Source organism: Sinocyclocheilus grahami, unplaced genomic scaffold (genome assembly GCF_001515645.1).
Source record: "Sinocyclocheilus grahami isolate Dianchi unplaced genomic scaffold, SAMN03320097.WGS_v1.1 scaffold1510.1, whole genome shotgun sequence".
Taxonomy (NCBI): domain Eukaryota; kingdom Metazoa; phylum Chordata; class Actinopteri; order Cypriniformes; family Cyprinidae; genus Sinocyclocheilus; species Sinocyclocheilus grahami.
Window position 1 is genome coordinate 24,030 of NW_015506689.1, and position 13,339 is coordinate 37,368.

Here is a 13,339-nt window from a genome sequence, read left to right on the forward strand (position 1 = left end):
AGATGAAGAGAAATAGGAAATGAGACAGAGAAATAAAGAACCAGGATAAAAGACAAAAAAAGTCTGAAAAATGGAGAAACAGACACTCACGGACAGAGAACGCATACATTGAGGAAAATGAGATTTCAAAGCCAAGTTCAGACGCAGAGATATGTGGTATTAACAGCTCAGTATTTCAAACAACAGCTTTGTGTGTGAAGCTTACAGTCGGCAGACGTTCTATGATTAGGAATCAAATAGAAACTACTGTTTTTTTTTTTTTACATACATTAGCACACAACTGTGCTTACACACTGAAAACACTGAACAAAGTGAACAAATCCTCAATATTTAAGGAGCTACACTCACACAATTTGCATAATGTATATTTGTGATTCAGTACTGTTTTATTCTCATTTTCTTTCCACAATTTGATCTATAGAAGAATAAGACTCTCACCTGCACCTATAACTCTCTCTATATGTATAGTGGAGGCATCGATTTCCTTGGCAAAATCCCGGATGGCTTGATTTGGGTCCTCATAAGTGTGGGGGTGAATGTATGTTCTGCTTCCTGGCAATTTCACTGCAGTAAAAAAAAAAAAAGACCACATATGATTTTCACATGGGGATTTTGAGTCCAAATGAATGCCAAGACACGACTGCACCATAAAACCAAACAACCTCCTAAAATAGCTGGAAAAGATAAACTCTATGGTGAGGTTGAGTATGAGGGTTTTTGATTTATATTGCACTCTCACAGCTGAGACTGGAAGAGAGACCTTTTACATTTATGTTACCTCTAAAATCAACCGTTTGTTTTGACAATCCATTATGTATGAGTGTTTAGTGTGTGTTTGTGTGTGCTATTTTGGCCACTGTACCTCTCCCGTTCTGAAACTGCATTTTTTCTTCATCTGGATCTTGCTTCGCTTTAATGTAGCCACAATGTCTGCAACACATAAAAAATAAGATAAAAACATCACCTACAAAAATTTATATTTTTATAAACCAGCCATAACATTTTCATTCAGTACTGTATGAGAGTAAGGAAAAGATTATTTCCATGTTGCTGAAGAGATGACGTTTTCATTCATATTTTAGACTCAGCTGTAACATCAATCACTGTTTTCCAGTCCATATATACAGCCTTAATTGAGTCTGAACACGTCTGAATGAGTATGCCACCTAAAACATGAATACAAGTCTTCAAATGAGAGTTTGAGTAAGTGTATGCCCTGATAAAAAATTTGTCTTTGCATGTGTGTGAGTTAGTATCCGAGGGCACATTGGAATGTCTAAAAATACCCATTGGTGTTCTGGGTCTCCGTGGGTACGATTCTGAAACCGTCTGCCTTCGCCTGCAGCAATATAGTGCAACACACCCAGTATAAAAGCTCCTAGAGGCTTAGCAACATTTTAAACATCACTGCAAAACAACAGCCCCCCTCAGTCATTTGTCATCTAAATGCAGTTGCAGTTTATGCATAAAATACCCCTGAAGTGTATCTCCTAAATGCATTTCATTTAATTAAATTAAATTAAAATAATAACCTAAAATAAACATTCAAACATGTAAACGTTTAGCCCTGGTGCCATGTGTCAGAGACAATATAAAAATCTTTCTCTATTAAACTAGATAGGAACAATACTAGCATGACTGGAAAAATGATTTTGAGATGGATGCAAAATGAACTGACCTGCTCTAAATGCAGTTGCAGTTTATGCATAAAATACCCCTGAAGTGTATCTCCTAAATGCATTTCATTTAATTAAATTAAATTAAAATAATAACATAAAATAAACATTCAAACATGTAAACGTTTAGCCCTGGTGCCCTGTGTCAGAGACAATATAAAAATCTTTCTCTAAATTAGATAGGAACAATACTAGCATGACTGGAAAAATGATTTTGAGATGGATGCAAAATGAACTGACCTGCCTTTGAGTGTGCCTACGTAGAAACCCAATTCTTTACCTTCGTACCATAGAGCAGGTCATGAGGATGCTTGACTGAAGATCTTCTTGAACCGAATCAGCCTCTGCAGCTTCCCACATGTAACTGCCTAATCTTTCATGCTCCCTTGCAAACAGCATTACACTTTAATGAGAGAATTACATTTCCCTTCTTCAAGTTGTTCTCTCCCCTGTTCCTGTGCCTAAACTCCCCTCGGTAATTTGTCTCAAAGTAAGAATCACTCATGACAGCTAATCTGAGAAGAAAATGTAGAACTCTCTCATTACAATCAAGGACTAGTACATTTTAAAATCATCTTTTGATTATAATTGGTTTGGGGTGAGTTCCAAGGTGTCCATAATAAGCGTGCTCTCCGTTCAGCACGGCGAGGGAGCGGCCGAGCTCGTGATAAGAGTCGGCAGCAGGGAGGCAGATGAGCTGGAGGCTTCAAGCTTTTAATTTGGCAGTAATGATGAGGAGAGAGGCCGCCCATGCCAGGGTCACAGGAGCCCAGCCATGGCGAGTTGGCAGGCTGGAGCTGTGATTGCGTGGTAGAGAAGAGTGAGAATGATTCTGTCTTTGGCAAGCACACCTCACTCACACACATGTGTGTGTCCACCACATAGTGGAACTGAATGCCAGTGTTCATCATGCTCCATCACTTCAGTTTGATGCTGATTTTATTTGGCTGAATCAAACACAAGCTTGTCATCATGTAAACGCCTCTAATTGGCTGGATGGATGGATCCCCCTGTGTGTGTGTGTGTGTGTGTGTGTGTGTGTGTGTGTGTGTGTGTGTGTGACTGTGGAAACCTCGACTCATCTTGTCATTGATGTCAAGGAGAATGAAGAAAAATGTGGCATATAACAAGATGAATGGCTGAAGGTCATCAAAACTAGAAAACAAGCCATTTGTTAAAATCTTAACTTTATGTTCTTTCTTGAATGCAATCTGACAAATGGGAAAATATCAGCAAATATAACAACTGTTTATTATGACAGCACTCAGCTATGCTGTCAGGAAAATGACACAAGAGCATACCAAAATACTGAGTGTGTGTGCGTATTGTGACAAAGATTTTGCATTAGTTTTTCTAATGTTTTGTTAGGGCTGAATCCAATACCATCATCCATTTATAGAGATGCTTAAAAGCACAACAATTACATTTGCAGCACTCTAATATCACTGTTAGTGTGTCAGATGGCATTGTTAGTCATGTTTGAGTCTTGTGTTTGGAAAAAAAGTTACAAGCGTTACAATTAGATGCATAGACAGAACGATAGACAGATATACCCAACTGATAAAACAATAAATAGAATGACATAAATATACTATGATAGGACAACAGCTCAATAGACAGAACAAACAATGATATGAATGCCTCAATATGAATGATAGCTCAATAAATAGAATGAACGAAAGAACGACAAAATGAACAACAGAACAAACAACAGAAAGACAGAACATATCAAAGTTAGATAGAACAAACGACATAATGAACAAGCAAACAAATGAGTGAACAAACAAACAAATGTATGATAGATAGCTAGATAGATAGCTAGATAGCTATATATATATATATATATATATATAGATAGATAGATAGATAGATAGATAGATAGATAGATAGATAGATAGATAGATAGATAGATAGATAGAAAGATAGATAGATAGATAGATATTCAATTTACAAATTCAATACAATTTCATTCATTGAAACTGAGCCAAATCTTCATGTTTACATTTTGAACTCTAACCAAAACCATCCTAACTATTAAGATCAATTATGGCTATTATTTATTATCAAATAATGTGTTCATTGGAGCATCAAAAAAAAAACAAATGTATGATAGAGAGCTAGATAGATAGCTAGATATCTATATATATATATATATATATATATATATATATATATAGATAGATAGATAGATAGATAGATAGATAGATAGATAGATAGATAGATAGATAGCTAGATAGATAGAAAGAAAGATAGATAGATAGACCTGTGTTCAATTTACAAATTCAATACAATTTCATTCATTGAAACTGAGCCAAATCTTCATGTTTACATTTTGAACTCTAACCAAAACCATCCTAACTATTAAGATCAATTATGGCTATTATTTATTATCAAATAATGTGTTCATTTGAGCATCAAAATAATACTATATCAAACAGAAAAACTGCACATTTTTAACTTTTCTAAGTTAAAAAAAAGATTAGTTAATTAGTTATTAGCTGTACAGGCATCCTATTGTATAACCCACAACATAACTGTATTTGTCATAGAAAGCCAATAAAGTCAGAGTCATGTTAAAATAATAGGATGTTTCCCATAGTTTGTACAATTCAACTGTTTTTACAATCAGTTTCTGCTTTTAAATTAAACCGTGAGCATTCTATGCTGCATATGTCAATAGCTATCATACATTTCCATTACATAGAGTGTGTATGCGGATATTGAGGACCACAAATCTTATGAAGCTGTTCTCACTGTATGTCTGTATGGCTGACAGGCCTCTCAGAAATCTAATGAGAAAAAGAGCATCTTATATTGACAAAATGTCTCTCCTTGAAGAACAAAGCAGTGAGCATCATCCTGATGAACGACTCCAATCTTCCAGTGTTCCTCCAATAAATGAGTGAACACTGCTTGCTTTTGTTCAGCAAGACCTTTGCTCTTTCAGTACAGCCTGGACACCATGAGGACAAATCACTTTGTGCTGCCTAATGCACTCTTGCTCTCTTTCTCCGGAACATTCTGCCACACAGGAGACAGACACGAGATGTTCGCTACACCAGGGTATGCTATTGTACTTTGCTGACGGGAGAAAAAAGATGTTCCCGTTCTATGTGAAGGTCTAGCACATTTCAAGTTCATATTTCCTCATTCTCTGAGTCGCACACTCAATTTACATATCAATTTACCTTCCCGGTCTAATATGCTGTCACATGAACGCCGTTCTTCATGACGGCTTCCAGCTTTCTGTCCTGCAGACCATATACCATTGCTTCTATCAAGAATAGTTCACCTAAAATGCAAATTCGAAATCATGAATGAAAACATTTATTCACTTTCATGTAATTCTGTATGACTTACTTCTTCCATGATTTTAATATATATTAATAAATAATATCCTGGCCACTCTTTTGCCAAAATGCATCATAAAAGAAGTCCATTCAAATCAGTCATCTGAAGCCATTCAATAGCTTTGTGTGATGAACAGACAGAAATTTAAGCTGTCAGAATCTTGACATCCAACATAGCTCTTGCTGACATGTTCATGAGATTTCATATTAGAAGTAAGGATATCTGATTCATCAACTAATCATTCTGAGTCTAATATTTCCAATGAATTGATTGTTCACAGAACCGTCTGAATGATTTGTTCACTTTTTTTATATATATAACAAAAAGCTATCACATTGCTTCAGAAAACCTGGAATATAATGCATGAATCATTTGGACCAATTTTTTATTTTGACTTTTTTGGTCATTTTGGAGCTTCACTGCACCCGGCCTTTAATCACTTTGACTATACAGAAAACATTTTCAAAAATTAACCTTTATAAGAAGAATCCTAAGTGAAAGAAAGTGTTTGCAACAAATAACTAATAATGACAATTTTTTTCTTTAACTAGTCATCATTATTCATCTTATTTTATCACTTTTATACTTATTTAGATTTAAGCAGCACAACTGTTTTCAATATTAATAATATGACGATAATAATAACAATAATGATAAGCATATTATAATTATTTCTTAAGGATCATGAAACAACATTCGGCTTTGTCATCAAAAGAATGACAGGAAGCAGATGCACAGTATGAAAACAGAAAACAATATTTTAAATTGTATTTAAATTGTAAATTGTTGATCAAATAAATGCAGCCTTGGTAACATAAGTGACTTCTTGCAAAAAATAAAAATGCAAGTAGGAATACAACAGCTTGTTATGCCATTTTATGCATATTGCACAATGTTTCAGTTCTTTTTATTATTTCCTTCTATCTTATTTGACCTTTTCACTTTTTGGAACTTCCATCTCCATCGTTTCTCCTTTCCCTTCATCTCTCTCGTTATATTTTCACATCTACATCTTGACACTCTTTGTGGGTTTGAGTTGGAGCAGGGCTGATGATTGTGCTGACAGTGTGCTTTCTGCTCGGAGCGCTCAGTTGGGCTGCAGCATACTAACGCTATTGAAATGAGACTTGGAGAGAAAGTGATCCACTGTAACAGGAACCAGAAAAGCTGTAGAGCCCATTCCCATCAGCCTCTACCCTGAGCGCTGAGCTGACTAAGGCGCTTTTTGAGTCCCCCATCTCTGCGAGGTGTCTGGTGTGAAAACGGCTCTCCCCAAAACCGAATTTCTTTATGAACAAGAACACTGGTTAGACAAAGATGTCGGTGTGATCAAATGGAAGGGAACTTTCTCCTCTGCATTTTCTATTTTGCCAAGATGCCTTTAGAAGAGAGTTTGATACCTTAAAACTGAGTAAATATGGATGTACAGGGAAGGCTTTGAAACCAAACAGTCTCAAATTTAAATGTGAATCTGAAGTTCAAAGGCTGGAAAGACACAAAGGAACTTCTCAACCTTGACTGAACCTTCCCGAAATTCAAACTTTAGACAAATGACGAAAAACAAGCTGTATAATGAGAAATATTTCATATGACAAGCAGGCTTTCTTGATATTCAGAAGAGTTGATCTAGACGTTTTGGTACAAGCAGACTACAGAAATAGGAGGACGGGTCAGGGTTCTCCTCTATCCTCCTGGCATTCCATTCATCTCCATTAAAGCCTCCCTAGCCACATGTCCTTGCCAACTGTTTCTAACTGACTTGCAATTAGGTGGAAAAAAAATGGTTCAGATATTCCCATGACTGCCGCTGCCCTTACCCTCGCGCTCCAGCAGTGTGTACTTTTTATTAATGGGAGAACTAAAGAAGCGTAGGAGACAAAGTGACCTTCTCAGGTCTGCAACATATCTATAGCCAATTAATGCAGCTTATGCTGGAATTCTAAAAAGGTTTTAGCAATTCTGGGAAATTATTCTATGTAAAAATAGTTACTGAACACATTAATTTGAACTAAAACTTTCACAGCCTGATAGGATAATTTTTTTAAACTTCCACAAAAGGACTTTTTATTCTCTTAAATAAAAGTTCCAAAAGGGAATTCTTGCAGCAACGGCATAGAAGAACCTTTTTTGGTTCTTAAAAAAACAAACATTTTGTTGAATGGAAAGCTCCCACGGTTGTTAAAGGTTCTTCATGAACCACAGATGCCAATAAAGAACCTATTTTAAAAGTGTTTAGAAATAATGAAGTTCTGATGCTTAATTTGTTTGTTCACCCACCCATACATTTAAAATATTGTCATGATTTCTGAAAGATAGTGTCTCAGATATAAACAAGTTATAAATGCAACTTCAAAATAAAGGTTCTTCAATGGTTCTTTGCAGCATTATAAATTAATGCTTATAAGGTTTAACCCTTCTTATAAACAATAGTTTGCATTGTATTGAGTTATGGCTATATAGATATTTAGAGATTTAAAAATCTGGTTTTTGGATTTCTTAAGATGGTTTCTGGGTTTCTTAAAGAGGTAGTTTACCCCAAAATAAAAATACTGTCATTATTTACTCATCACTTGTCAGTACTTACTCACCCTCATGTCATTCCAAACCTGTACGACTTAATTTTTCAGCAAAACACAAAAGATGATATTTTGAAAAATGTTTCAGCTGTTTTTGCCCATACAGTTAAAGTCACTGGGGTCCAAATATATATATATATATATTGTGGAAGAAAGATCACGGAAGAAAGAAAGCCATACAGGTTTGCAACGACAAGAGAGTGAGTAAATAATAACCGACTTTCATGTTTTGGGTGAATACTGCATGCTGTTCTAAAGAACCTATAATTTCTAGGGATGCACCGATACCACTTTTTCCAGTACTCGCCCGATACGATACTTTTATTTTTGGTACTTGCCGATACCGAGTACCGATACCAATATTTTCATTGCATTTGTAAATTTTTTAAATATTGGGTACAGAAACCAAAAGAGTATGTATAATGTTAGTTGGTTAACTTCATTTATCAAATAGATAGTCAAACCAAAATTTATTCCGATACCTTCAACATTTCTCACATTATCACAGTTTATTCGCTATAGTTTAGAAAATGGTAATAAAATATGACAAGAACTCAGAGTTACACTGTGTCAGAACAAATTCAGCTTGATAATGTCAGATAACTTTGATAGAAAGGTATGTAATGGATTACAATAAACCAAATATTATTCATACAGCTGTCAATATTTACACAACTATCAATACTTTGTCGGGTGACCCTTATCCTTAATGACAGCATATAGTCTCCTGGGCATGCTGTCAACCAGGTTCATGCAAACCTGAACTTCAGTTTTTTCCCAGACTCGGTCTGAATCATTTTTGGTCCCAAATTTGTATCAATTTTACTGGTAGTCCACTGTATTAAGAATTTTTGGGTATAATATATCACAGTTTAGTTTATTTTGCTATCCTCACTTTACATAAATTAACTATAGTGTTAATTATCGGTATCGGTATCGGTATCGGTGCATCCCTAATAATTTCACATCAATTACTCTCTAAAGTTCTATACAGCCCATATAACTCAAAAATTAAAAATAATGCTTAACAAGAAGATTTGAACCTAACTGCAAAGAATACCGCTGAACTTTAATTTTTAAGACAGCTGCATAATAAGCTGAATTTATACATCGTTAACATCTGAAGCAAAGTGCTTTTGGTATAATTCAGATTAGACGGCAGTGTCCGTGTTTGAAGTTAGAAACAAAGTAAATCTCTATTACTGATTACAACATTTAGTAATGAAGAAATTCAACAAATGGCAGCACTTTGTTCTGAACCCTTTGTTCACTACGGTCACGCCAAGAAAGAGAGAGGGAGAGAAATATGGGATTTGTTTCTGGGCTTCAGAACATCTACACCACACACAATGCAGAACAAAAGGGAAGTTACAACAACACGGTGTCTGTACAATATTAGCCTCGAAAAATTGAAAATGAAGCCGAAAGAGATGGACAGAGAGGCTCTCCACAGTGCTCCATATTTTTGGTGAAGGAACGTTTTGGCCCGCAGTGGCTGTCAGGAGGGCTGATTAGCATAAACGACAGGCTTTTTTTCCAAAGATCAGACGATTTCTAATCATTCGCTGTGCTAATAGGATGGAGACGGACAGAGAAATGCCTCCCTAACACTTTCATCAAGCAGAGTGGCTCTTCAGATTAATGGCAATCAGTGTCACCCACGTCTCCAGCTCACGGGAGCCGTCGATGCTGAACCGTACGGTCATTACATTATCAAGCAATAACAGATAGCCAGAATGAATGCGAAACAAAATGCTCGTCCCTCCTCTCTTGATCCCTCATTTCTTTAAGCTACTTTCTCTTGGCTCCTTTCTCTGTTAGAGGAGACCTGGCAGACCTCCAAGGCCTGTGCTTGCCATTTCAAAAAAAAAAAAGGATTTACTCCAGCCATACTCATTATTAGTGGAGTGAAGAGATTAGATTGAGATATGTGCTAAATTCCAGGATGTGTTTCTGATCGGTGTGGAGAAACATCTAATTTGTTAACGATTCATTACAGTAATTGAGAATGCAGGAGAGAAAATTGCAGTGATAATGATCCTATATTTGAGAGCCGCTTTTTATTAGTTTGATTCAGTACAGCAGTCAGAATCCAATTAATTAAGGAGTCTTAACCTCTGACATGATGACTAGTGTCGCCCTAATCTATGCAGGGGCCACGCATGTAATAAAACTCTCATTTGCTAATCGGCCCAAAGAAAATGAAAGTGCATGCCTTTGTTTTGGTGAAAAACGACAGTGTAAATTAGACTAAGCCTGATAGCAAGTTCATTTTGGTTGACTTTTAATTAGAAATAACAAATACTAAGCATACAAATTGTGAAAGATTATTTATTCAGTTAATTATGAAAACAATCTTTAAAATAGTTAATTCTTTAAAAACAATATTGCTATTATTATTATTATATTTCTAACGCCAAATTGAAAAAATAAAAAATTATTAACAAAAGCACTATATAAAACTGCATAACTGTATAATAACAACAATAATATAAGTAGTAATATAATCATGTAATAATAATAGTAATATAAAATTTTCATAAAGTATAATACTATTCTTATAATATTTGTATAATAAACCAGAGTCATGCGTATAATTAATAATAATAATAGTTATAAAACCACTATATATAAAACTGTATAACAACATAAATAATAATAATAATAATAATAATAATAATATAAATATTTTCATAAATCATAATAATGCTATTTTTATAATAATAAATTATTATAGAATAATTATTATTCTATAATAACAATACAATTATTAATATTATTATTAATAACATTAACTCTGAAAACCAATCATAACCAGTCACATTTCTAATGCCATAACCTACACCTAACTTTCTTCTGTTGGTCTCAGCAAAGTTTTCTGAGGAAAGTACTACAGTACATGGCCTGTCACCTCTTACCTAGCAAGAGGTTTAAGATTCCCTTCCTGTATAATTGTGCTTGACAGGCAGCAGCTTGCTTTGCTTTCATTATCTCAGTGTTTGCTTCTGTTTTATGCTGACCGTGCGATATTTCAGTCGCTACTGATATCACACCACTCAAAATGAACTGAGCTATAGTGCCGTCCATCCTATTGAAACAATTATTAGCGGCACCGCTGCCAAAGAGTGCTTTTACACAGAGCGAGTATATTGCGGTGAGAGGCTAGTCCATCACGTTAAGAGGATGGGAGAACCATTACACCTCTGGATAAATGTGAGAAGTATGTGTGTGCATGTGTTTGCACATGTGTGTGTAAATGAGAATGCACTGAGAAGGGCCCGCTGGCTGTAGACTTGGAAACCAAGCTCCTATGAAGCTCTATGTTCACCATTCCAGCTTTTAAAATGGGGCAGCTCTTCCAAGCAGTTTTGGCTCTAAAACGTCATTATGTCTGTTGTGCTACAATTTCAGGCACGGAGAGGTGCTTTGGTGAGTCTACTAGCAGCACAGATGCATTTGTACCAGGGCAGAAAAACAAAGAGCCAAATTGTTAAATTGGTGCCATTTGGCCAATCAAAGATGTCATTCGATGTTACCATACGCAAGCACACTTGAGCTAAAATGGAACATTTCATGCAGAAATCCATTATGAACATGGCAGCGCTACAACCTGTTTGACAGATAATAGGAAGATGAAAATTATCGAAAACAAGTTTGAGAGCATGAAGTGCTCTCAGCTTTAGGTTCTTGGGAGAAACGTTCTATTTGCATGATGAGAGTGAGTAAGTGTATGAAGCACACTTTTCTGTCATCATTAAGTTTTAAGAATAACCCAAGGCCTGTAGCAGATGCTTAGAAGATAACATCTCATTGACAAAGAGCTGCTGCCTCTCTCTGATTAGATCGACTTGAAAATCTTCCTGTGCACTTCATCTTTTATTACAGAGACAAATCCATCTGTGCCATACTAGCATCATCAAGGAGATAAGTGAATGATCTCTTCTAGAACCCCAAAATATTTCCACTGTCATGACAAACTATATCTGAAAAAGGAGGTAGAGTGGTTTAAACACACAGTATACACTTAAAGGTGGACCAGAGACATTATAAGGAGGGAAAAAAACGAATGGGAAAAATCATGATGCACAATATGGCAGCGCTATAGGAATTAAAATCCCAATTTGTTTTCTTTAGAACAAGCATGCCCTTTTAACTAGACATGCCTGGGAAATCATCATCATGTAAATACTTTTCAATGGTTACAGTTACTTATGCCATTGTAGGAATGCTTTATTTTCCTCAATTCATTTATTCCAAAAGTGTCCAACAATAGTACTCACATGAGACCTACCCCATATAGTAAATATGTAGCCCACTAACAATTCACTATACAATTTTAAACATTTGTTAAAAGTGCAATTAACTTAGATGATTTAAAGTTAAAACACCTTAAAGGAAATGAAAATTTGTGAATTCCTTGTGGATTATTGTGATGCTTGTATTAGCTGTTTGAGCTCTCATTTTGACAGCACCCATTCACTGCAGATGGTCCACTGGTGAGCAAGTGATGTAATGCTAAATTTCTCCAAAATCTGTTCCAATGAAGAAACAAACTCATCTACATCTTGGATGGCCTGATTTTTTCATTATTGCCTGAACTATTCCTCAACTATTTAAATGACGGAAAATCAACGAGTCCACCTTTGAGATACATAATAGTGCAATTCATATGACTAATTTATTGAATATTTAAAAAAAATACAGTACTACTGATAATTATTTAAAAAATAATGCGCTTGCTTGATTTGCATGCAGCAGAAAATATAAAAAATTTAATTAAAAGACAAATTGTGGCATGTGTAGCATACGGTGTAGGATACGGCTTAAAATAGATTATCCTAAAGTATAGAGAGAGTTAGACATGCATGGGAGTAAAATAGATTTTCCAACTTTCTCATAAGTTGAAAACAAAAATAATTGTCTGGCAATGATGAGAGCAGCTGTGATGTTTGATAAGTTGAAGAGCTAAACTTGCTGGAGTTTCCCAGCCGTTAGCACCCACCTGCCATGCTTTAATTGCTTTTTAGGAAAACAGACTTAAAAAAAAAATTAAGTTGTCCGAATTTGATGACTGAACACCATCTGCCTGCTGTAACACATGCCAGTTTCTCCTGTTGTCCATATACAAGACCACAAATATTCTGTATTCTGTCAGCCAATGCAAGTCCCTGGTGCACTGAACAAGCAAATTAAAATAGCATTATTTATTTATTTACTTATTTTGATCTCAGCTGCTATTTTATTCACACAAAAAGTAAAGAGATCACAGCGAATGGAAAGAAGAGAAAGGAATAGCTTGTGCGCTTGTAGCTAATGGCTCCAACTAAAACTTTATTTCTATTAACCAGTGCTCTTATAGTTTTATTATTGAGAATTTGATTATATGACTGTTTACAAAAATGCATTTTTATGGTATGCTAATCATGCTTGCCTATTTTCATTCAACAAGGGGGGTGACCTTAATTAGCTGTATTTCAAACGATTATATTAAAGCATAGATACCAGCTTCAGTCTTGTAGGCTTCATGAATTATAATGGTGGAACAGGCAATGCTGATGTTAAAATCACTAAATAAATCTCTGTGAGCGAGGTGAAGTACAAAAATATGCTAACGGTGCCGTAGCCTTAGCAAAATATTGCTCATGTTCTTACAGACAGAAAAGGGAGAAGGAGGGAGGGAGAAAGAAACAGAGAGAGAGAAGAGGAGTATGGGGAATAGAGTCAGAAAATAATGAA

The 13,339-nt window shown here is 35.4% G+C and overlaps 1 protein-coding gene across 1 annotated transcript in view; it reads right to left on the reverse strand.

Annotated features, from left to right (window-relative positions):
* Positions 1-13,339, reverse strand: part of LOC107570827 (ephrin type-A receptor 3-like) — a 96,337-nt gene that overhangs the window by 24,012 nt on the left and 58,986 nt on the right. Inside the window, exons 8-9 of the mRNA XM_016257098.1 lie at positions 863-930; positions 439-564 (exon numbers count right to left, since the gene is read on the reverse strand). Coding sequence (XP_016112584.1) covers positions 439-564; positions 863-930 — 194 coding nt within the window. The remainder of the gene's footprint in view (positions 1-438; positions 565-862; positions 931-13,339) is intronic.